This window comes from Eretmochelys imbricata, chromosome 5 (assembly GCF_965152235.1).
Source record: "Eretmochelys imbricata isolate rEreImb1 chromosome 5, rEreImb1.hap1, whole genome shotgun sequence".
In the NCBI taxonomy this organism is placed as follows: domain Eukaryota; kingdom Metazoa; phylum Chordata; order Testudines; family Cheloniidae; genus Eretmochelys; species Eretmochelys imbricata.
This window is the reverse complement of record NC_135576.1, coordinates 101,745,847-101,771,357: the sequence shown is the minus strand read 5'-3', so window position 1 is coordinate 101,771,357 and position 25,511 is coordinate 101,745,847. Positions and strand designations below refer to the sequence as shown.

General features: G+C 41.3%; 1 protein-coding gene across 1 annotated transcript in view; it reads left to right on the top strand.

The window, feature by feature from the left end:
• The first annotated feature begins 10,100 nt into the window (after positions 1 to 10,100).
• LOC144264653 (histone-arginine methyltransferase CARM1-like) overlaps positions 10,101 to 25,511 on the top strand; it is a 131,231-nt gene continuing 115,820 nt past the window's right edge. The window contains 2 exon segments of the mRNA XM_077816422.1: positions 10,101 to 10,265; positions 10,267 to 10,436. Of these exon segments, the coding sequence (XP_077672548.1) occupies positions 10,114 to 10,265; positions 10,267 to 10,436 (322 nt within the window). The 5' untranslated portion in view covers positions 10,101 to 10,113.

The window sequence follows — 25,511 nt, the reverse complement described above, 5'->3', positions numbered from 1 at the left end:
ATGGTGGAAATATGGGATTGTTGTGAGAAGAAGCACAGTGGAGAGCATCTTGGTGTGAATTTTAATCTTCTGCAGATGTCTTCTCCAAATATTTCATTGCATCTTAAACACTAAAAAGTAGTGGCTTCAACACTGCCAAAACCACACATTTATAAATCATTAGCCAGGCCCTAAAACCCATGAGATTTGCTTTAGAATTCTGGGTTTTTTAATTATGCATTTTGAGTTCTTTTTATTTGCTTTCTGTTTCCTGAGCCTTTATGGTGCACTTGGGTCATATTTTCAAGCTTTTCACCACAACAGAAAAGGTTAGAAACTTGTTTTGTTTTTATTAAAGCGGAGCTTCTCACATAATGATATGACTCCAAGAGCTGAGGCTTTAAGAATAACACTAAATATTGTGAGACTCATGATAAAATTTGCAAGAGTAGGTAACACTAGGGCAGAGGTCGGCAACCTTTCAGAAGTGGTGTGCCGAGTCTTCATTTATTCACTCTAATTTAAGGTTTCACATGCCAGTAATACATTTTAACATTTTTGGAAGGTCTCTTTCTATAAGTCTCTAATATATAACTAAACTGTTGTATGTAAAGTAAATAAGGTTTTTAAAATGTTTAAGAAGCTTCATTTAAAATTAAATTAAAATGCAGAGCCCCCCAGACCGGTGGCCAGGACCCGGGCAGTGTGAGTGCCACTGAAAATCCGCTCGCGTGCCGCAGGTCGCCTACCCCTGCACTAGGGGTTTATTTTTCGTTAGGGTGACCTGCCGTAGAAAGAGAGCATCTTCAGACTGAACTTGTTATACTTGCTTTCTTTTACTCTGCTTAGCACAGTGCCTCCAATTTTTTCTTTGTGAAATCCAACTGGATATTCAAAACCTCTCTTTCAATGAAGTTGCCTTGCTAGCCTGGAACCCTATCAGGAGACATATCAGCCCATTTCAACACTATGTAACCTGAGGTTAGGGTCCTTCATTTGAGGCAAATAATAAAGTGAAATTTTCAACTGGCAAGTTTTATAAATCAAGTTTGTTGGATTTATATGAAAGATGTTCTCAAATGCCAGGATATCAAAGAGAACCAGCATCCAACTCTCTTGGATGCTGGTCTCTTGGGAACCAGCATCCAACTCATTTATGGATTTATGTATTAAAACCAACACTTCTAATGGTATCCAGCAATAAGCTGAAATTCAGTGCAGGCTTTAGAGCACGTGAATGTATTTCCTGCAAGAAACACTCTTCTACAATTGGGCTACTACATTCTGCATCAGCTAAATCTTACTAATAATTTTCAAAATTAACTCCATGTAGAGCACATTACTATAAGTCTCAAGGTGACAAAAGCATGGGTTATTGTAGTGAGGTCTACACCTGAAGAGAAGGGCACAGCCTTCTGGCTGCAAATAATAAAAACCTTTCTTGGCCACTGCCTATGCATCCAGAATTAGCTGGGGATCCCAGAGGAAGAGAACATGAGTCACAAAAAGAAAACATAACCCACCAAATTGAGGGATACAGTTTCAATTCTGCCATTTATTTTAGTTATTTCCCACCGAACCAAAATAACTCCAATCCTGTCTGAGCTGAGATGCAGCTAGTTCTGGTGCCTCTCAGCACTCATTCTGGCAAAACACTTGAGTAAGCCAATGAGATTCCAGCAGCCTGACCTGATAATACAGGGATATATAGCTGAAAGTCATCTGGCACTGCACGCTATCTTTTCTGATGGCCTCACATACTTGCTGGACAAGTTGGACAATAGAATAACCCACATGAGCCCCCTCAGCATATATAAGCAATTGTCCAATGCTACTCTTGGGTCTTCTCAGAAAGAATAAAGCCAGTCAAGAATGCAAAACCAAAGGTAGTTGAAGTTATTACAGGACTGAAGACAGCACATGCAATTCTGCAAAATGTATATACAGAAAATATTTAGGCTTGGACCACCACAGGTAGAGGTCCTGATTTTCCACTTCTTTATCCCTAATGCAAGAATTAACACCTGTGCAAAATGAGTGTAAAAATGCTACCAAATCAAAATGGTACTGGTTTATACTTGCTTTGCAAAAGTGTAAATGACTACACAAGGATCAAGGCAGTGGAGAGCCAGGCCCAAAAGTAAAAAAAGAAATCCCTCTGCCACCCAAATTTTTACACATACAATTTTGCAGAGAGAAAAAGAGATTTATGATTATTGTATTTGCGAGCCAGGAGTATTCAAATTCTTTTACAGTGTGGACCACATCTTAGTGGAGAATTTTTCTCATAGACTCTCTCTCCCAGGCACAATAATGCAGAGCACCTTTCCTCCCACTGGAAGTTTTGCTTATCAATATTATGAGTGTTCAATGTTGTCTAACTTATTTTAATGCACTGTACTAACCTGGAAATAAGGAGGAAAGGTGGCATCACACCAGCAGCCATTTCTCCAAAGGCTCCCAACAAGTGCTTCATGGACTGCTAATGGTCCACTGCCCACAGTTTTGGACACTGTATTCCATGTGCAGGACTTGGAATGCTATTTTTAATTGGGGAAGTCCCATTAAGTAATAAAACCCCACACAACTACTCACAAAGAATCTGTAAAATAAATTCCCCCACCCTGATAAATGTCATTAGGCCATGTTATTCAGCCCTGACTCAGGTAAAATACCCACCAACTTCATTGGGAGTTTTATCTGAGAGAAGCTACAAGATCTGACCCATTATCAGTATTAAGAAAAGTAATTTAAATTAGCTTCATATTTCAAGGTTATTTACTCCAGCTCTTCCTGACTCTGCTATAATATGGATCCCACAGCACAAAACATGGCAGAAATCCAGAGAAATTGGTTATTTCTGGAAGACACCATTCAAAATAATACAGTTTATGAGCAAGAACTGTCCTATTTTTATTGCTTCTATTTTACAGGGTAATATTCTGTACACTACTGATACTCTCAATTAAATAAGCTATGTACTGTATCATGTTTAAAATTCTATTTAACTTGCCTTCTCTCAGCAGTTTACATCTATAGTGTAAAATGCCACATGGCTCACAGCACACTAAATTGTAGCAATCATTTCATTGCACATCAATGTCTGTGCCAATTGCCATTACATATATGAAGCCAACCATCAGTGCACACACAGACCTGACATTGGCTGTTGAGAAACCTTGATCCATTTCTGGCACAGTCAGAGGGATGCCAGATAGAGTTGGTGCGCTGACTTGAAGTTGATGTGGCTGATCTCATTCCAGATTTTGCTAAATCCTATCGTGTGCATTCTTTCCCAGTGGCTGGATTAGTTTAACAGCAGGGCATTTTTATAAAAACCTTCTTGACAATAGTACTACAACAGTGTTGCTGTTATCAGCTTGTTCTGAGCAATTTTCTGAGCAGAACCATTTTTAGTAAGAACCCTTCTGGATAACACATTTTTCTGTGGAATTGCTATGCATTCATAACCTGGAGACATTTTTGCTATCATAACTGTTCCAGGCACTCCAGTTCTGTTGGGATTCCTTAATCTGGGCAGACTCCTAGAAAGTTCAAGCTAGTTAATAGGGTACCTGGGACTCCAGGCCAGAGCCCACTTAGCTTCCCAAAGGAAGTTGTCTTCAGCAGCAGGACAAGTGTGGGAGTTCAGACTTTCCTGCTTCTTTCCTGCAGTGTGAATTCAGTCTGGCCCAGAGGGCTGGAGAAAGGTCCCCTTTTCCATTTAGGGATGAGTGGGGTTGGAGGAGCTGCCAGCAGAGCAGCTGTGTAGAGGGATCTCTGCACAGCTTGCACACTGCAGAGGAAGTCCCTGAGCTGGTCCCATGGAGGCCAAAGTGCAGGAAAGGGCCCCAAGGGCTTCAACCTGAAGTCCTGGTATCTTGCACAGATGTTGAGAGGTTGCAGTAGCAACTGCTATTCCAGCCCACGGGCTGGAGTAATGGTCAGAAATGGGGATACATTGCAGAATCCTTATTGGCTGTAGTATGGGGAGACGGATTCTACTTTCCCATCTGCTCTCGTTACTTGGGCTTTATGTGGGCAAAGTGAATTCCACCCTATGGAAATTCCATTTTACCATATATTTACAGGTCAGTAGCAACCACTGATCACCATTCTCTCCCTTTCAGCATTGTTTCTGAAGTTCAGGAAAGTATTTTTTCCTCTGTGACTATTCACTGAACCCCTCTCTTCCTGAAGCTTCACCCAAGAAAGCCAAACCCATGAGTGCATCTGAACAAGATAATATGCTATTTTCATCCCCAGTCAGCAGGCCCACATTCCATCAATGAAAGACTAGTGTGGCATAGCCCACTCCCCATTCTCTCAACCACAGCTCTTCAGACAAACTTCAGGAACATGCAGAACAGATATGTTCACCCACAGCCTTCAAGGCTCAGCATGGGACCAAATAGCTAGACTTATCCCCACTGTCAGACTCCTCAAGGATAAGTGAATGCTGTGGCTATCCATATTCACCAACTAGCTCTGTGATGTGTATCTGCAACACTCTAATATACCAAAGCTATTGGTGATTTACCCTCAAAGCTTTTAAAGTCCCTATCCCTCTCATAGCAGGGAAATATTTAATAGCTTTGAAGTTAGTCAGCTACTATATCAGGTATGAAAAAGTTTTGTATAATATTAGTGCTAAAATAATTTCAGTACCTTGCAAAAGGCATTGTTCCCTACCTGCAGTGAGGTAGAATGTGTGCATATGAAAAGCCCTAACTAATTTATTTAAAATTTTCATTTCTGGTTATAGCAGGGGCGGTAGATTACTCTCTGTCTTTATCTCTGTTTAGGAAGTTTCTGAAGAAGCCTATTAACTTGATAGTGCATTTCCTGGAATTTAATGATATTTACATGGTTTTAAACTTTTGTAATAACATCTAGTTGCTGTGGTGATAGCCACACAATAAGGCTTTAGTCCTGCCAAAACTTACACGTGCTCAACTTACAGGGACTGATGGTCTTAAATCTATAGTATTCTATAAGATTGTGTAAAATGTGTAAATAAAATGTCAAAGGGTTTTCATATTGCGGGTGTTTCCCTGTGTATTTTATATGCACTGACAATAGAGAGCTAGATCTAGCCTTTGTTATAAACTCTCTTAATTGCAGAATATGTAAAATTATTTTGTTTCTGTATTGTGTTGTGGCCACAGTTGATTCAGGGACATAAGAATCTTACTGAGGAAGCACTCATTTAGGGTTATAATCCTTGGACCAACCTAGGGTTTTGATTTTCGTTTGCAGATTTAGTCAGTACAACAACAGATGTGGTAGTCAAAAGATAATGCTTTACACAGAAGCCTGAAGAATTCAGTCTTACAAGAGAAATGATAGCTTGTTCAACCATTTGCCATGGTAGTACCTGTTATCGGCTAGAACTTAAGTGTAGCCATTCCTGTATCACACTTAGTGATGCTCCATAGTTGTAGTTTCCAGTTCAGAAAGATGATGCCCCCTACTTCTGTGGACATTTGTATTTGATAATGCTAGTCCTAGCTTTCTTGGTTCTCCACAAAAAGTGTTTGATACTTTGAACCAATTTTGTAATAGGGAGGACTTGTCAGGGCAAAAGTAGCCTTAGAAATATGTTCATCTTCATCAAATGAACATGGTCCCATAATTACTGCAGCTAGTTTTATTGTACTTGGGGCAAATACCAATTTAGTAAAATAAACTCTTTAACAGACATGGGACCCTGAAGTTCTTTACCTACTATCAGTGGAAACAGAATTATGAGCATCACTAGTTATGGAATTCATCCCACTAGGGAGGTAATAACTGCACAATTCATGACGAAGAAGCCAAATGCACATGATGAAGATCATAGAATCATAGAATAACAGGGTTGGAAGGGACCTCAGGAGGTCATCTAGTCCAACCCCCAAATGTTTATCCTTGAATGAGATTGATTTCACATCCCACAGATGCTAGTTATTATTTCTCCTCTTCCAGACAAATATAGAAATAATAAACAGGTATGGCTCAGTGAAATGGTTTCAGAATGTATGATATGCAGGAGCATCATTATATTCTCTGGGTTTGCAAGTTTACTCCACAACTCAATGAGTTTTCACTTCCTTCACACATTCAAGGCAGACAGGCATACTACCTATGATATGGCTGAATTTTTTTACGGTTAATCCAAGCACCTTTATCTGTTTTCCAAATGCCCCAGTCCTATTGTACCTCATTCTGAGGTCCCTTGCCTCATTCTGGAACATTCTCCTTCTTAGACTCTCCCAGTAATTCTCCTAATAACCCCCTTGGGTGACAACCTATCTGACAAAACTGCAAAGGCCAAAAGAAAAATAAATCAAGGTAACTCTTATGACCAGGCAATTTAATTCAGGCTCTCCAGATTTTGTAGCCTGACTTTCCAGAACTTTGCCATCTGTGGTGGTCTCTGAAAGAGTAAAAAGACCACCAGCCTCTTAATCTTCTGGTGAAGGACAATCTTCAGTGGGTTTACAATCAGTTGACCAGCTGGAAAAAGCTATTAATAAGGACAGTTACTACTGGGTTTCTCTATTGTCCTTCTTTCTTCCTTTCTCCCAGACCTGTTAGCAAAAGCATTTGTAGAGACTACAGCCCTACCTCCAATTGTAGTAAAGGGGAAAAGGGTTAGTCAAATCTTCCAGTGTCCTACCAGTCAAGGTCAAATTACCTACTGTTGCTGAAATTTCCAGTAATACTGTTCCCTTAGATGTATGGGCCTCACTTGAAGGACCTAGTCTAGAAGGGCATTAAAGCATTAGACTCTGAGTTGTCTGTTAACTCTCTCTCTCTCTCCGGTAACCGCCAATAAAATGGATTTGAAGGATTCAGATTTCTTGGATAACAGCTGTCTCCACAGTTGAAGTCCCAGATCAGCCCTGCTATTTTTCCTTGGGGGACCTGCTGATTCTATGCAGGAAAGTTACCACGGTTTTAAAGTTTTATCCCACCTTCTCCTTCAGGCGGTCCTGTAGTGTTTCTTATTAACTGTGAGCAGAATAGGCCTGATGATGTTTTACCTCTCTACCCAGCACTCCAAAAATTAAATACCGTAATCTATGCAGCCCTAAATGTTGGCAAATTACATAAATTTCCTGCTGATTAAGTTAAGCTCAGGTCTGAAGCCCCTAAAATGGATTCTGCAATGGGCAACTGTTTGCAGAGTAATTCCCTACCAGTTGGAGGTAATGCCATGAAAAAAGTCCCTCCAGGTCTGAGATATTCACCTTGAAATTTTAGTAGCAACCTCAGAGTAAAGAACTATAAAAGCAAAGACATCTGAGCGAGACAAATTGGGAACTATATCAAGAGAAAATATGCTTAAGTGGAACTTGCGTTGTGCATAGGCCTCATGCTGGCTTCTGCACAACAGGGGGAATTTACCCACTATGTTCCATTCCCTTAAACCTAAGTTGTTGTCACTATGAATGCAGCTGTTACCAGAACATCCATCTTTTGCAACATGAGCTACCCTTGCCTATATTAATTAGCAACCTGATTGTCCATGTAGTATGTTCATTTAATTAGCACTGTAGAAAGAATTAACATTTAGAAGCATAGGAATTGTGATACCTGCAAAAGTCAGTAAACCAGGAAGAAGAAAAATACAATAGATCCTGGAAACCCTACAATAGTATACTGTAGTACCATAGGGGAAAAGGGGGGATTTTCTTGCTGATTTGATGTGATATTCATCTTATGTCCTGAAAAGGAGGATTGATTGCCTTGTCCTTTTTATGCTAACTAATATAATTGCTCATATGTATTCAAGTTTCAATGAAAATACATACCATCCTCATTGCTTAAATTAACCATTTTAACAGTTAATCTCCACAGAGCCATCTTGTTTGCTTTTAATTCAGTAGTTGCTGTGGTTAACAGGGAAGGAGGAGTTAAAAACAGAAAACAATTCTATTTTAATCTGTTAATTTACTTTTTAAAGTTTATAGTTTACCTTCAATAATAAAATCATAAATCATTTTTGTCCTATGATGCAATCCCTGCACTTAACTTTTACAGCAAAAATGTTTCACTAATAATGTCCTTACACTTTTCGCTTGCCAAGACTGAAAAGTGCTCAATGAAAACTTTGCTCTTACAGCAAAATAGTGACATCTCCTGGTCACCACTCTGGCTACATTGATTAGTTCTCTGAAAACAAGGAGGATAAAGGAGAAACACCAGGGAAGAAAATGACTGAATTATTTGGATTTTAGTAAATAATTTGATACATTTTTATCTTACTAAATCACTCTCTCAAAATCATTTAAAATAAGCTTGGATATGAACACTTGAGAATTACCTGAAGGATAAAATAATTATTAATGTTTTTAAGAATTAGTTTTGAGTGTATGATTTTAGGCCCCAGTGCTGCAAATTAGGCATACTGTTAACTTTCACATATTATTAACTCGCATTTAAGTAGGCCCACTGAAGTGAATGGGGTGGCTTGGGTGCATAACCATACTCATGTCTGATCCATGAAGCAATTTTGGTGCCTAAGTCCCCATGCAATCTATGAAACTCCCACTTGGCTGCTGCCTAACCCTGTAGGCACCTAAACTCACTAGGTGCCTATGTTTTAGACACTGGGAGGTGATCTAACCCCAGTTTTATGGGATATTCTGATGTGGGGCTCCCTCAGCATCTCGTATTGAAACTGTTCCATTGTGGATCAATAATGAAATAGTGTTTGGAGCAGGGGGCCTGGACTCAGTGTCTCCTATCTCCTGCCCTAACTACTGGATTAGAGAGTCATTCTCACTCTGTAGCCCAATGACTGTTCCACTGTGGCTAAATACTTACATAGTCATTGGGGCAGAGAGAGAGAGAGAGAATGACTCTGGTTCATTGGTTAGGACACCCACATAGACAGCAGTGTTGCACATGTGATTTTCTAGGCATTTTTTTGCTCAGGATTGCAGCGCTTGAGGATATGCCTATACTGCAAAAAAGACCTGCAGCACCAAGTCTCAGAGACTGGATCAACATACTTCAGCTCACACTACAGAGCTAAAAATAGCAACGGAGATCTATTTGGGCGGGCTGGAACCTAGGGCTATGAAACCCAGCAAGTGGGAGTGGGTCTCAGAGCCTGGGCTCCAGCCCAAGCCCTACTGTCTAAATTGCTAGCCCAAGTCAGCTGACCCAGGTTCTGAGACTGGCTGCCACAGGTCTCTTTTTGCAGTGTAGATGCACTCTAAATCCCTTTATGGATCCCAACCCTAAGAGCTGACAGGATTGGGACCTCGGTGGGTATCAAATGTTTTACTACATTCCAGATAAGGTTATTTTCTTCTTCTTTCCTACTTCTCAGCGGACACAGGGCCAACAAGCTACATGCTGAAGGCCCAGTTTTTACACTGCCAGGAGAGAGAATTTTTGAGTGTCTTGGCTAGCTTCGCAGCCATTCTGAAAAGCACAAAAATGAAGTCCAGAATACAATTTAAAAAACAGGGACTAGTATGGACACTGCCGCTTTAAACCAATTCCACCCCCACTTAGGGTGACCAGATGTCCTGATTTGATAGGGACAGTCCCAATATTTGGGGCTTTTTCTTATATAGGCTCCTATTACCCCCCTCCTGGTTTTTCACACTTGCTGTCTGGTCAGCCTACCCCACTGCTCTTTTATCTCCCCAAAATGTGAAAAGCTGGGGTCAGGGAACCTTACTCCCAGATGTTTTGCCATTTTCAAATTCCCCCATTTAGAATGTGAACTGTGACCTTGATTGACACCCAGCTCTGAGTGCCTCCCCTGGCTCAGCTTCTGGGCAAACTGCTGCAGTCGGAGCGTGGGCCCTATAGAGGGCGAAAAGGGGGTTTAAACGTTTCACCGCACAGCCCTGCCTCGGGGGGGTGGGTGCATTGAGCCAGGCCTCGCAGTGCCCCTCCGGCGAGGGGGGTGCTCACGTGAGCCAGGCATTTTGCAGAGCTGCCCGGAGCGCCCCGGGGGAGGCCGTGGCGCCCTCCAGTCCGCGGGTGTAGCCACGCCGCTGGCCGGGAGATGTCACTGTTTCGCTGCAAGCGCCGAGATGTCGCCGAACACGGCTCACCCCAAGCGGCGGGGGAACGGCTAGTGGCGGAGCCGGCTTTGTAGAGGGAGGGGAGAATGCTGCGTTGCCAATGCCAGAAAGAGCCGGGAGGTGTCTCAAATGTGGGACTCGTTTATCAGTGAAACCTGCCCGCCGCCTCTCCCTTTCCCTCGGCTCCCCTGCGCGCTGCGCTGGGCCGGGGAAGCAGCAGGAGCAGCCGCAGCCGCCTGAGCTCCGCGGCTGGGATCATGGCCGCCCCTCAGCAGCCCCAGCCCCTGCAGTACAGCGTGAGGCTGCTGCTGGTGAGCGAGGAGCAGCTGCGGGGGGGGCTGCAGCTTGCCAGCCCCAACCAGGGCGCGCTCCAGCTGGCGGTGCAGCCGGGCGAGGAGGATGCAGACGTGACTGTGACAGACGGTGAAGTATTGAGCACGCGCGGTTGTGAGGCTGCGTGGGTGGGGGGGTGGCTGGCTGGCTGGCTGGCTGTCGGGGGGGGGGGCTGCTCCTGACAGGGCAGCGCACGGGGGGCGCCCGGCTTGCTGTCGAAAGCTGTTTTCCATCCTTTCCCCCCGGCGAGCAGGGTCCCGCTTGCCCCGGGGCTCGCCCCTCCAGAGGCCGGGCTTGCTGTGCATGAGGGACGGGACTGAGGAAGGCTCCCCTGGGGGCGTGTGCGCGGACGGGGCCACTCAGCGCAGCCCGTCTTCGTTTGCGCGGCGGCTGCTCTGGACGTGGGAATCGCTCCCGGCCTGGCAGCACAACTTGTTGCAGAGTGTGTGTGTGTGTGTGTCTAGGTCTAGACTCACGCCGAGGCCGAGAACCGATGTACTGGAGCAGGAGGGACCGGGGGCGGGGGAGTGACTGTGGCCACCTGATTTTCATGTTCAGCTGCAGGACAGAAGTTTCTTCCTGCGTAGTCAGTAGTTGCTTTGTCCGCAGTGCCCTGAGCCCCTTCTTGAGTCGGTGACTCCATGCAGCATTCTCGGCTTCGGGTGCTGTCTAGCAGGGACTGAATGGAGGGGAACGTGGCTTAGCGCAGTGGTTCTCAAACTTCTGTACTGGTGACCCGTTTCACACAGCAAGCCTCTGAGTGCAAACCCCCCCCCATAAATTAAAAACACTTAAATATATTTAACACCATTATAAATGGAGGAGGCAAAGTAGGGTTTGGGATGGAGGCTGACAGCTTGCAACCCCCCATATAATAACCTTGTGACCCCATGAGGGGTCCTGACCCCCCAGTTCCAGAACCCCTGGCTGAGCAGCTGGTGAAGACACTGCGTTTTGTCAGCTTTCCCGGCAGGGCTGTTCCTTTATTCTGTGTACCTCCTATCCTTGGGGGTCCCTCGTTGCTCCGGCAGTACAAGTAATAAATAACAATACCGTGGTGATGAGCGCAGTAGCAATGTTTAGATAGACACGCTGCCGCTGGGCAGGTGGTGTGTCTCCATTTGTTTGTACAGCACCAAACCCTGCTGATAATAGTGGAGTAAATGGTATTTCACAATGTCCTGTGAAATAATGGATTAGATACAGGTTCTTACTGTGACTTTAGTGAAAACACAGCTGCCATTATGTGCTTGTGAGTAGCACACAGGACCTTTTGATATCAACTAATTTTATGGAGGAAAAGTATTGGCCAGAATGTCAGGGCTGTTCCCCCTACTGTTTTATTTTTATTTTTTATTTTAAGTGTGTGCTATGGGATTTCAATGTTAACCAGACATAGATAGAAGAGGCCTTTGTTTAATATCCTTGAAAGAGAAGCTCTTGATTCCTCCCTAGACAGGAGAGTAAAAGCAATGAAATTGAGGGGGCATGGGGGCAAACCATTTCCTAGATGCATTAATTTGACTCTGTGTTTATGTTAACGCTTAAAACTTATCACACACTGGTTTCCCGTGTTTGCCTTGCAGCATTACAACCAGACTATGTATCAAAGCCATGTCCAACCACTGTTAGCTGTGGTGTTCAATTAGTCTCATAAATAAAATCCAAGAAAATACTTCCCCTTTTCCAGACACTGTGAATGGCAAGGTTCAGCCCTCCAATCACTTCTTATTGTTGTCTGCAAATGTGTCATGCTATTTTAGGATTCAAAAGGGGCAAGCACACAAAGCACAGGTAAAGAGTGCACGTGTGCACACGCGCTGTCAAAATGTAAAAAGAACTTCAGTCACTTTGTCCAATGCGTGGCGTATTTCATACACTTATTTGCTAGTACATTAAGCTTTCAATAAGAAAAAAAATTGGGGGAAGGGAGCTGGGGCTACGGAGAGCACAGTAAAAAAATACTTTGAAAGTGTAATGGCTACAAAAGGAAAATATGAGTGCTGCCAGTTAGCAAAACAAATGAACCCTGAGACTATTCTGCAATGTGTTGAGCACCCTCAACTCCCATTGTGACTTCCCTTGGCACTTTGGAAGACTGGGCCCAAAAAGTGCTGAAAGGGATCTTGAGACTAGGTGGTGCAGCGGATTAAAATCCTGTTTGGGTCAATAGTGTAAATCAGTCTGATCTCATCCTAATTGTTAGCAGATACTTGTCCATGTTACTAAACAATCAGATAATATAGCATTTGTCAGTCTCTCTCTCTTTCTCTCTCTCTCCAAAACTGATCATGGGTAAGGATAGTAAGATGGTATGGGCTGGGATTTAGAGGTCCATTGTTTGGAAGATTGGATATCACCTGTCTGACTGGTTATGTCCATTTTATGCCTCAGATATGCTTGACTTTTATGAGCACTGACAATCATCATCCATTAAATATACTGGATTTTATTTTTCTACCAGCATTTAAAGTTAACAGATATTTGAATTGGAAAAGGATCACGTGACCCAACAGAAAACTTGAAAAATACAATGAAGACTTTGTTTAAAAACCTAGATTTGATAAAAACAATCTTTGAAGTCCATAACAAATCCCAAACCCTTTTATACTGCTTTGGTTTCTCTGCTGCTGAGCCAATTCACAGAATTGAGGCCTGATCCTCCCAGCCAGCCTTTACTCACCAAAGGCAATTCCTTAATCATGCAAGTATTTGACTTCGGTGAGGACTACTCATGTGAATACAGGATCAGGCTCCAGTTTATTAAGGGCTCAATTATGGCTTTTGGACACTGACTAGCATTGGGGGCAGTACCATCCTTGGCAAAAGAGGGGAATACATCCAGAACTGTAGCTCTTTAGGGGGCAGCATGCTTCCACATCTGCCTGTCCTCACCTCTTGCACATTCACACAGCACCCTAAGCACTGTCAGACCAGGTGTGAGGTGAGATTCTTTTTAGAGCCATATGGCAGTTTTATCATTTGCTGCTTGAGCAGTTACTATATTATGAGAGAGATTCAGATTGTAAACTCTTCTCTTATATGCCTTATTTTAGCCCCCTGTGACTTTGGCTGTTAGAATTGATTTGGGCTGAAAGTTGTCACATTTACTTTAAAAGATAAGGAGGACTTTTCTGTGAAGGCTGAATAAAATTGGTCATGATGTGCCTTCTCTTTAAGATATAAGTTATTTTAAAAGAAATTATGCCGACTTGAAATCTTGACATGTTTCTTAGTGTTTCTGTAGCTCAAAAATGACTTCTAACCCTTCAAACTTTCTGTGTGACTAAATTTTCTTCCAAAATTGTGCAAAGGCTATGTTTAGAGGAAAAGTTGTAATTCAGCAAACTTATTAATATTTGTTGTAATGATTATTGTGTATGAGTACTTTGCCCTCTGGTGGATGGTTGCAGCTTAGAGCAAATATTAAGGTTCCTCCTCTACGTAACCAAGGTAAAAGGCTTTCTCTTAGCTTAAGGAGTAGCAGACTGGTTTTTCTGGTGCTTACGAACCAAGGTTCCGTTCTGGTCTTTGCAGACTTGCGTGGTTTGTCTATTAATTGTAGGCTTTATTTGTAGCAATGTCTTCATTGCAGAATGGCACACTATTTTTTTTTCTTCAACGTGTGAAGGAAAATTGGTTACCCTTCTTTGAGCTACAGATGATTAAAAATGACTGTCAATATGGAGGCACTCTGTAGCAGCAGATCAGTAGTTATAATGGAGCCCTGATTTCCAACATAAGCCCTGTCATCCTGTCCATTTATTCAATTCTATATGGGTTCTTATACCATGCTCACCATCTTATCCGAATGCTTTCCAGTAGTGCATTAAGCATCATGACAACTTCTGTCATGTGTTTGTTCTCTGATCCTTTCCCTCAGTGGAGGAGTGGGTGCCCAGTGGAGTGTTTTGGAATTTTTTTATAATACACACACACACGTTACTATATGTTTATGCTTGAGAAGGCAACACTGAAGACATGTACCCCACACTTGGTGTGGAAGAGTGTGAGGTTTGTGATGGTCCTTAGTTCTTGTGGGAGTTCATTCCACAGTCTGGGGCCAGCCCCTGAGGAAGCACCGTCTCCTGCACAGATGAGCTTTACATTTCCTATAGAAAGTTCCATTGTACCACAGGTACAAAGTTGTTGACTTCTAACATTGCACAGGGAAAGTAATTTTGTGATTACTAGACCATTTGTTCAGAACCTTGGAAGTCTATTAGTCCTACCATTGTTAAGTTATGAATGATTAAAAACTTGACATTTTACTCTGAGTCCACTTTTGGGAAGGAGGTCGTCCCTCTGGCTAAAAACAGCTTGATTGCAAATCTTAAATCGTTACACATTGTCACATACCACTAACATGTAAAGCACAGGGTAATTGAATTTAAATGTTGGAAATTATTTATCAATATTGACCTTGAAGCATTAATTAAAGCATGTACAGTATACCAATGTGAAGTCTGCGTGGCCCAACAGATGCTTTATAAAGTCTGTGCAGGAGAAGCGGAGAGGTCATGGAAATGCTGAAGATATGTTGCCATATGCAATGTAGGAGCTAAAGCAGGGGAGCCATAAACACAGGTATTTGGCAGAGCTCTAAAGCCAGAAAATGAAAGCCATAGGGAGCCAGAGATCCTGTGGAACTCATGAGCTTTGCTGGACAATGTGAGCTTGGGGCAACAGGGACTTGCAGTCATGCCCAGATTGCATTTTGGAAGGGCGGGAGAGAAGACACTGTGGAGCTCCTAAGCTCTACATTGGCCTAATAAGTTTTTTTTTTTTTTTTGCTGTTGTTTTTGTTTTTTGTAAACAGAGAAGTAAAATTAAAAAAACTTGGTTCCTCAATCTTGATTAATGTTCCTCTGCTACATATATATACCAAGGAATGTTAGAGTTAAAAAATAAAATCTTGACCATTTAATGAGGCAGTTTAGCCTAGTGGATAGAGCACTGCATTGGGATTGAGCAGACCTGGGATTCTATTCCCACCTCTGCCAATAAACTTCTGGGTGATGTTGGGTAAGTCACGTCCCTGCTCTGTGCCTCGGTTTCCCCATATGTAAAATGGTGGTGATACTTACTTCCATTGGAAAGCGCTTTGAGATTTATTGATAAGTGCTACATAATACTCTTATTAACAATACTATTAAGTATAATTATTTAGCTGCTCACTTACAAGGGAAGGTAGAAAAATTCAGATACTTTCTTGGTCCTTAAAACTCTTGGGTAAGTGTACATGTAAAACATTTTCATCGCCTATTCCAAAAATAACTGTAACTCTGTCCTTCTTTGGCTGTCCACTATCCATCTAGCACGGGTATGCTTCTATTAACTGTAGTATATAGGAATTGGGTAGCATTCTTTTGGGAACCCTCTACTGGGCCTCCATATCTTCAATTGCAGAAGCAGCAAATATCTAACAGAGTAGCTAAATTATATGAGCGAGAGAGGCTGGTGAGGGGGCACGTAGCAAATACAGTTACTTGGAGTCCAGTTGTGTCCATATGGCTTCATCATATCCTTAATGCTGTGTAGGGAGCAAAGACATAACCTTAACCATGAATAGAGCTCATCAGAGAAAAGGCAGATTTGTCAAACCCATAAAGTTTCATGTTTCAGAGTAGCAGCCGTGTTAGTCTGTATATGCAAAAAGAAAAGGAGTACTTGTGGCACCTTAGAGACTAAGACATTTATTTGAGCATAAGCTTTCATGAGCTACAGCTCACTTCATCGGATGCATGCAATGGAAAATACGCATTTTCCACTGACTGAGGTTTCATTTGGAAACTTGCCTGGTTTCCTGCCAGATCGCCTGGAGGGCTGCTGTGGAGCCCAGCAGGGCAGCCCCGCTATGCCAAAACTTTCAGGAACCTGGGGATTGGCTCCCAGATCTGTAGCAGGGAGCCTGGAAGTCCTGGGGTAGGCTCCTAAGGAGCATAATTATTTTCAGAAATGCCACGTGTTGGTGTTCCTGAAACAAAAGGTTTTCTGAATTTCCAGTTCATGGAAAATTTTGAAATATCAAAACTTCCTGTGAACCAGAAATCCCAAGTTTTGGCTAGTTCTAATGGTGAATCAATATGTAATACATACTATGAACACGTTGACTCTCTTCTCTCTAGTGTGGTAATTAGATAACGTGCTCTCTTGCTGTGATGAACAGGTATGTGGCCTGTATTTGTAGAGTGGATTGGATGTAGGTGAACATGTAGACTGTCCAGAAGGGGACAGACTTGATGACTCTTATTCAAAGGGTGAATATTGGGATTTCTAGCTGTTACAGGGAAAGTGGATGTAGCAGATTGACTTTTTGCATATGGCTGGGATGGTGGGGTGGGGAAAAGGTATTGCTTCTGAAATGTACATGGAAAATAAGATCTAACCTATTTTAGTCTTTAAACCATAGGGGGTAGGTGGATGGGGAGGCTCAAATCTCTGGTCTTTATATGGATAGTAACAAGCAAGATAAATTCTTGAATATTTGTGAAGTGCTTAGGTATTATGATGATGGGGCCACATAAGAGCATAAAGATGATGTTGTCTCTGGCTAATTATGGGAGACTGAACTTACAGGTGGTGTGTGGTTGCGTGTGGGCCGTATGTTGTGGTTGGTAGTTTGCCAGAGTTTGTAGTCCTTATGGTAATGTAGGATGGGTAGCTGGGTGGCAATGCGTGTCTGGTGTTTTAGGCTGAGAGTAGAGAGGTATATGGAGGTGGAGTTAAGATTGTTTTTTAGAATATGTGATTTGACATTTTACAGTAGTACAGTGGAATCGTATGTATGAACTATATGAGTGATTTTGAATATTTTAGTACTGCCTACCTCAGGTGCTCAAAAATCATGAGTGACTTAAAATCATGAAGTTATTTTTTAATCATAAATGTTGGATTCCCCTCCCCTTTCAGTTTTCTGAGACTTTAGGATTCACTCACTTCATGATCAGCTTTTTTCCATAACCATGAGGGGTAGAAACGTTTTTAAATAAATGAAAGCTGAGATTCTCATGCAATTTCTGGATTGCAGCCTCTGGAGATATCCCCAAAATCACAAGATTTATGATAAAATCACAAGAATTGGCAACATTTAATATTTCTCTACCCACCCTTAAATGTTTATTTCCATGCTTCAGGACTTGTTCGGAACACTCCTTGATATACAAAGAAATAGCAACCTTAAATTTAAGCCAGTAAAGTTTTGAACGTTCTAAAGCAAATTTTTAATGAGACTAGAGAGTGCTTTTTTTATAGAGTCACAATATTGTTGTCAAGCTATTTAAAATAAGAAAGAGAACATGATTGTTTTGGTTTAGAAGCAAACTACATAGTTCAAAAAGCAAAGTGAAGACTATGCAGCCATCCAAAATTTGACTCATTTAAAATCTTGCATCCTTCTCTTATCCAACTACTACAACCTATTATTTTGTGGAGGTGTGCGGAATCAATACTTAACTGCTATGAAAGACCACTAGCCAGTACTTTTATGAGATCAAGGTTTTATACTTTTTAAAAATCACTCTGATTGCATTGTAATAATTAAAATAAGCTTTAATGCTTACACTGCAAAAATACAGTGTAAAATTTCAGAAGCTGGATATTTAAATTTCTTTTCCTTCCCTACTGATTTTGTTGTGCCTTATGCAAATGTTTCATTTTTATCTTTTACAAATACAACTAACATTAACTTGCACACTTCATAGGTGGGTTCATACTTCAAGATGCCGAGCACTCTGGCGAAGTGTTGAGTGCCTTCAGCTCCCACTGACTTTAATGGAGTTGAGTGTGTTGTGCACTTTGTAGGATTGAGCCCCGAGCGTCTTCATGACAAAACAGCTCTGAATAGGATTTGTGAGAGAACTGGTGCTGCATTATTTCTGTATCAAAGTGGAGGGAATGAGTGGAAGTGAATGATACGTCGACTGTTCCCCAGATGAATTCATTTTGATTTTTGTTACCACAATGGGAAATAAAATTCTTACAATTTTAGGGCTGTTTTTGTAACAAAAAGTTAAAGGCTGTGAACTAGGGTAACTTAACTCATATTACATTTTCTGGCTTTATAGAATGTATAGGAAAATGCAGAAGTGCTGGCTAGCAAATATATCTAATTATAGTTGAAATACACATAAGAATGGTAGCCTAAATAGGTTAATGGTGGAAATAGTTTTATTCACAGGACCTGCACTGCACAATGTATAGGAGCCAAAAGTGAACTGGATGACGAGGCTTGTTTGTTGCGACCAGTAAGAAAAAAAAATCCTCTACTAAACACTGCGGCTTTTCTTTTTTCTCCCTGACAGTAGTTGCACTTAAACTATCCTATTTTACTCAAAACAGACGTCCAAATTCAGAGACTGGTGCCTCATGATAGTCAAAATTCACATCTGGAATTAGTATGCATTTTGTTCTTTGCATATTTTTTGAGTTTTGGGGGGAGGAGAAACAGAAAGTTGGGTAAACTGAAGAGAGGAGACTTGAGGATAACTGAAATATATTTCTGTTCTATTGGTTGTTAGTGTGAGTTGACTTACACAAGCTAACTTTTTAATTTTTTTTAGCTTTTTATTATTTTTAAAAGTATGGGCATCTGAGAGTGGTCTTGAATTACAAGACAATCAATAGAACATTAACCAAAAAGGAAATCACCAAGGGAAGTGCATTAGGCCAATCAAAAACTTATTCACAGCTCCACATAAACATTACATAGGACAAATTCCACAGCAAATATATTTCAATCAAAGACATAGTTTGAAGTCTAATGCTCTGTTGATTTGCTTCAATTCAGAAATCAGGAAGTTAAGAATTTAGAGTGATTTCCAAAACCACAGTCTTTCCTCCAAGTGCTAGTTCCACAGTTAAGATTTCAGAAGTAAGTTGTGGGAACAAAAATTTGTACTCCATCATAAAAAGAAGGAGATATCTAAAAAGAGATATCTAAGTATCATGATTAGTACTAAGTTTTGCTGCATAAAAAACTTGCATGTTGAGCAGTCAGGTTTTACAAATTCTTCACTTGAAAACTGAAACCTTAGTCTTACAGAACTGGGTCTTAAATTTGGAAATTATTAAGCCTTTTTTTCCCTTTTGATTATTTTTATTTAGAATGCAACTTCTGAGAATATTGAAAATAATGAGCAGGGACATCTCCAGAACCCTACACTACATACCCATCTCTCTCAAAATAGTTTGAACAGAGACAAATTAAAAGTCCTTTGGCTAACTCAGGATTAAATTTTTCATCCAACAGTTTTTCAAATAATTTGAGCATTGAAGTAAAAAGATTATTTTTAGTACTTTTTTTTTTTTTTTAAAGCCTATTGGTTATAGACTGCAGACACTGGACTTTTTTCCAGGGCTTTCAATCTCAGAAGCAACATAACATTGTCTGGTACTAATGTTTTCAATAACATTTTTAAATACAGCATAATTTGATATCTTAAATCAGGGTGGCCAGCATGAGAAGGAGCCAGAATTTACCAATGTACATTGCCAAAGAGCCACAGTAATACGTCAAAAGAAAAAGGAGTACTTGTGGCACCTTAGAGACTAACACATTTATTTGAGCATAAGCTTTCGTGAGCTACAGCTCACTTCATCGGATGCATTCAGACTAACATGGCTGCTACTCTGAAACCTGTCATTATGCAAGGCGCTGAATTTAGCCGTATGGAGTGGAAATCTATCAACTTCATGAAAAAAACTCATACAGTCCACTGAATGCATCCGATGAAGTGAGCTGTAGCTCATGAAAGCTTATGCTCAAATAAATTTGTTGGTCTCTAAGGTGCCACAAGTACTCCTTTCCTTTTTGCGAATACAGACTAACATGGCTGCTTCTCTGAAACCAATAATACGTCAGCCCCCCCCCCCCCCCCTCAGTCCCCTCCCCCCGGCTCTCAGCGCCTCCCATCCACCGGCAGCCCCATCTCTTCCCTCCTCGCACCTCCCAATCAGCTGTTTTGTGGCCTGCAGGAGGCTCTGGGGTGGGAGGGGAGGATGAGGAGCAAGGGCATGGCAGGCTCAGGGGAGGGAGCGAAAAGGGGTTGAGTGGGGGCCGGGCCTGTGGCAGAGCCCGGGGTTGAGCAGTGAGCACCCCCTGGCACATAGGGAAAGTTGGCGCCTGTAACTCCAGCTCTGGAGTCGGTGCCTATACAAGGAGCCGCATATTAACTTCTGAAGAGCCACAGGTTGGCCACCCAGTCTTAAGTGTTCCCTTTGCTCTACTGAAGTTTCCAACTTCTGAATCTTTGGAGCAATAGTATCCAGCTTTGATCTATTTTCTTAATAAGGTGATATAAATTGTTTAAGATATCCTACTCATCTGCAGGGGTTTGGTCTTCTGCCGACAAAAGTAGATGGTAAAACTCACACTGACTTCAATAGTGCATGATCGGCTCCCAGTTGTGAGAGATGCAAAACCTATAAACCAGATAAACTAGGGTGGAAAGGTGGAGGAAGTGTGGGTGGGGAGGCAGTACTATCTCACAGGCTATATTGACTTTAAAGAAGTTTCTCTCCACCTCAGCCAGTGTTGATACCTGTCTTATTGATTTCAAGAGCCAAAAGAGTTAAAGGTGTTGTAAATCTTTTCACTGTCCAATGACTTTTTCAATGTCACAATTTTTTTTCTGGAGGCCCTGGTTCACTCAGTTTTTTGGCAAACACCCAAAAGCACTTATTCTAAAGTTAGAAGATTATTGATGGAAATGCAAGAAAAGAACAAGAAAGCAGAACAAGCAAAACTTTGAAACTGAAATTGAGTAATTATGCAGAATGAATGTAATTACAACCAATTTAAAGTCTTTCTTCTTTTGGAGGCAAAATATTAGTTTTTTATTTTACTAACAACCTTTCCTTGATGAAAAGGAAAGAGTTAGAGTAAAAGTAATTCATGATGTGTGAAAGAGATTTACTTTTCCAGCTTTTAACAGACAGGCACAAGGTGAAGAAGAGAGGGGATAGAAAAGATGGTTGGGAGAGGGGGTTTAAATAAGGCTTTTGTTCATGTTCTTGGAAAACTGGTCAGTCATGAATGGATGCTTTAGTCTGGCATGTTGGCCACAACACCTGTCGCTCTGGACCCTGGCTCACATTCCAGTCAGAAATGTTATTTGGTTGGCCACCTTCTTCTCAGACAAAGCAGGGCTGGATGGCCCATCTCATCTTGCTGTGCTGACAAATGCAATGCAGTTAATTTTAGGATTCAGTGAAAAGCTGAGAGAGAGTGAAAGAGAGGATAGAAGGAAGAATGGTTGGGCAGAAAATACCACAATTATGTATCCTTACTGATGGGCTGAGGACAGGATATCATGATGATATGATGACTTTCAGGACTAACGGCCTGGTGAAGAACAAAGTTTCTTAAACAAGAGCAAGGCTTGGTGTTCTTCTTCTCGGAAAGAAAATCATTTAGTCTGGTCTGTTCCTTCTGTCTTGGGATCGAGGAACATAAGATGAGAGTTTTTTAAAGTCTTCTTGGAAGAACCCCTGCAAAGGGGAGTGGGTTGAAAAATGGGCAGCATAGTTCATCTCATTGTTTCATTCAACCAATTTAACTCACTTGCGTAGGTAACAAACTTGGCATAGGTAACTTTGTTCCCATTATTTTTTTATTTATTAAATTCAACCTCACAGTCCTGGAGCTACGGCAGCTAGACCTTTTACTTGGACTAATTTTAATTTCTCTGGGTTTTTTTTTTTTTGGTACCTGTTTAATAACATTCATGATTAAAAATAACTTGACTTACTTTTTATACTTAGTTCCCAAGCAGGCAAAATTATAGGCCCAGTTATTAGAACATATCTTAGACCAGATCCTTAGCTGGTGTACAACTGGCAATACTAAGTAAAGATGACAAGTATGTGATATGCCGGAAACATGGAAAATATATAGGATTCCTACCCCTCATTATAATTCTTGGCACAAGAGTGCTAACTACTGTAATTTGCAGTAGTGAATTTTTTGAGATCTGAAACTAGTTTGAGACAACCAACTCGTTTCTCATAGGCTGCTAAACACTAATCCATAATGACTTTCATGCAATACTGACCTGAGCTGGATACAAGCAGTTAATCTTGAGGGGCCACAGTTCATACTCTGTTACCAGTCCCCTGGGCCATTCATTTCCTCACATCAGATACTTTTTGCTTTGATGAATGGCAGTATTATTTTACTTCCCCCAAGTAGATACTTAGATTGTTTAATCTCCTGATAAGTTTTAAAACATATAAAACTTACAATTTAGTTTTAAACTGAACCAATTTATCAAATTTGGAAATCTGTATTAGGAACTGAAAAGTAGTTATACATCTGTTCTAGTGCCGTAAATACACATGCATTGGCTTTATTAGCAACAATGGTCTGCCCAAGTACAGTAGTTGCAAACAGTTCTAAGCAGCAAAGCTGGTTGTAGCTTCTTATCTACTTTTTATGCCATGCAAATCCTCCTTTTTCTTAGTGAGGACAAATAGTTGCTCCTGAAGACTAAGAAAATCATAAAGATGGTACTTTGGGAGTATAATTCAGGCCCTCCCTGGTACTCTGGATGTATGGAGGTTTATAATTGCTCTTTTCCATGTCTTTCAGAAGTGTCACTGAAGCATAGAGGATTTCTTGGAGGGATTAAACAAATAATTTTAAAGGTTGTTTAAATTATCACACCTATTTTAGAGGATTACTTTTTTTCTTTTCTTTTTTCAAGGGGAAACTGCAGGTCCTTTCCATCAGGCAGCTCTTGAAATAGAGCAGATTAGTCTGTTTGAAGGAACCATTAGTTTGGCTGAATGTGATGCAATTAAAAACAGGAATCTTGAGATTTTCCTGTAGCTGTTCCGTTTCATAGTCCCATGCCTCCTAATGAGAACAGATCATAACTCAAGACTTTTCAATAACTAAATTCTGAAAATGTATTTCCTTTATTTTTCATGAATAAAGCTCTGGTTGTCACCTGCATAGGTTTGAAGCATATCTGGAATAACATCTGTTTTTATAGTAACCACAGTATTAATGATTTGTGACCTTTATGTAATCATAAGTGATCATATTCTCAATTTGAAAAACCTTAACGTAAATACCATTAATTCATTCTTAAGTTCAACAAAGAGTAGTGTTAAAATGGGATGCTCTAGATGGTGTGCTTTACATAACTGTACCAAGCATGGTCTAAGTAGCCAGGACCACCAGATATAGCTCACAACTGGAGTAGTAAATCTCACATGTTCTCCTTGATTAGATTGTGAGTGCACAATAGATACTCAACTTTTTCTTGTGTTGTCTGTACTGTTTCCTGCTAGAACAACACAGCCAGAAGAGTAACAAATGCTGGAATGGTATGCATCTTGATATAAATCGTCAGGCTTTTCCATTTACAAAAAGAAAAGTTCTAAATCAGATAAACAACTCTTTTTAATGTTTTAGTGCGAAATAAGTGAGAACTAGTTAAATCTTTACTGATAAAGCCATAAAGACAATATTGGTGATGATCCACAATTATGGGGAATAGAGCTGTGAAAAATTTAGTGCCCCTATAATGCCTTTAGAGTCAAAAGGCTAACTATAAACATTTCTAGCTTTCCACCCTAATCAGCAGTCCCCATAGAATTGCCATACAAGAAAAGTGAACATGCACCAGGCTGTGGGGTTATCAATTAATGGTTATCCAGAAACAGCGAGCACTCTTCTTTCTCCTTTCTTTCAAACATAGTGGATATAGTGACTGCATTATTTCTTTGAGTGGTAAAAAAACAATCTCACTGGTCAAGGGTCGATGTCAATGCTAGTTTCATTTCCTGTGTTCAGATTTAGGCCCGTACTGAGGAAAGCACCTAGAGCACACACTTTATTTTTTTAAGCATTTCTTTAAGTGTTTTCCTGGATAGGGTTACTTTGCTGAAGAAAGGCCCTGGTTTCCTCATTTAATACAGGTTCTGAATGACAGAGTAATGTTCACCGTTTATATACCTTCACCCCAAGGAGGGGGAGAGAGCGCCTGGGCCACAGTCATACCACGCCTTTCTCCTCCACCCTCTACCACAACACAGGCCACCTGGGTTGGCTGAACCTGGTGAGGGGCAATGAGCTGCAGCCTCCTAAGGGTGGAGTAATGGGTTTAACCCTCTTGTACCTGGGAGTTCTGAGCAGCTGTGTGCTGTTCCAATGTCAGCTGCAGTTTGAGGTCAATTTGATCTTCAGTGCTGCATGGTAGTCTTGCACTGAGTATTTGTATTTGTCAGAATGAACAAGACACTCGAACAAGACACTCGAAGAGCAAAACTGGTTGACTTTGTTTCTGCAGTGACTTTCTCAGTGGTTTGCTTGTATCTTTGCTGCTGCTTTTCTTTATCAGTGCTGATAAAATACCTGTGAATAGACACTAGCTCTTTGGTTTCTGAGTAGCATAATACTTAGCCTGGGTCTGCACTGGGGTGGGGGATCGATCTAAGTTACTCAACTTCAGCTACGTGAATAACGTAGCTGAAGTCGACCTACTTAGATTGACTTACCGTGATGTCTTCACCGCGGTGAGTCGACTGCTGCCGCTCCCCTGTCAACTCTGCCTGCACCTCTCGTGGAGCTGAAATACAGGAGTAGATGGGAGAGTCCTCGGGGGTCGATTTATCATGTCTAGACTAGATGCGATAAATTGATCCCCGTTGGATCAATTGCTGCCCACCGATCCGGCGAGTAGTGTAGACATACCCTTAGTTACTGTAAAGAGGAACTGATGAAGAGTAGACTATCTCAGTGCTTTACTGTGAGTGTGTGATTTCCTCTGCCTTTTCCCCCTCCCCCATGCTCCACACCCGCTCACATCCATCTTGGTTACAGACTGAAGTTTAAGTATGTAGGGCAAACCATAGTAACAGCATCCCCTTAGTGTGTTACTTAACAGTAACAAGTCTCCGGGACCAGAACTCTTGAGTGAATACCATCTGAAAGAACTCAAATGTGAAATTGCGGAACTATTAACTATGGTTTGTAACCTGTCCTTTACATCAGCTACTGTACCCAATGACTGGAAGATAGCTAATGTAACGCCAATATTTAAGAAGGGCTCTAGAGGTGATCCTGGCAATTACAGACCGGTAAGTCTAATATCAATACCGGGCAAATTAGTTGAAACAATAGTAAAGAATAAAATTGTCAGACATATAGAAGAACAT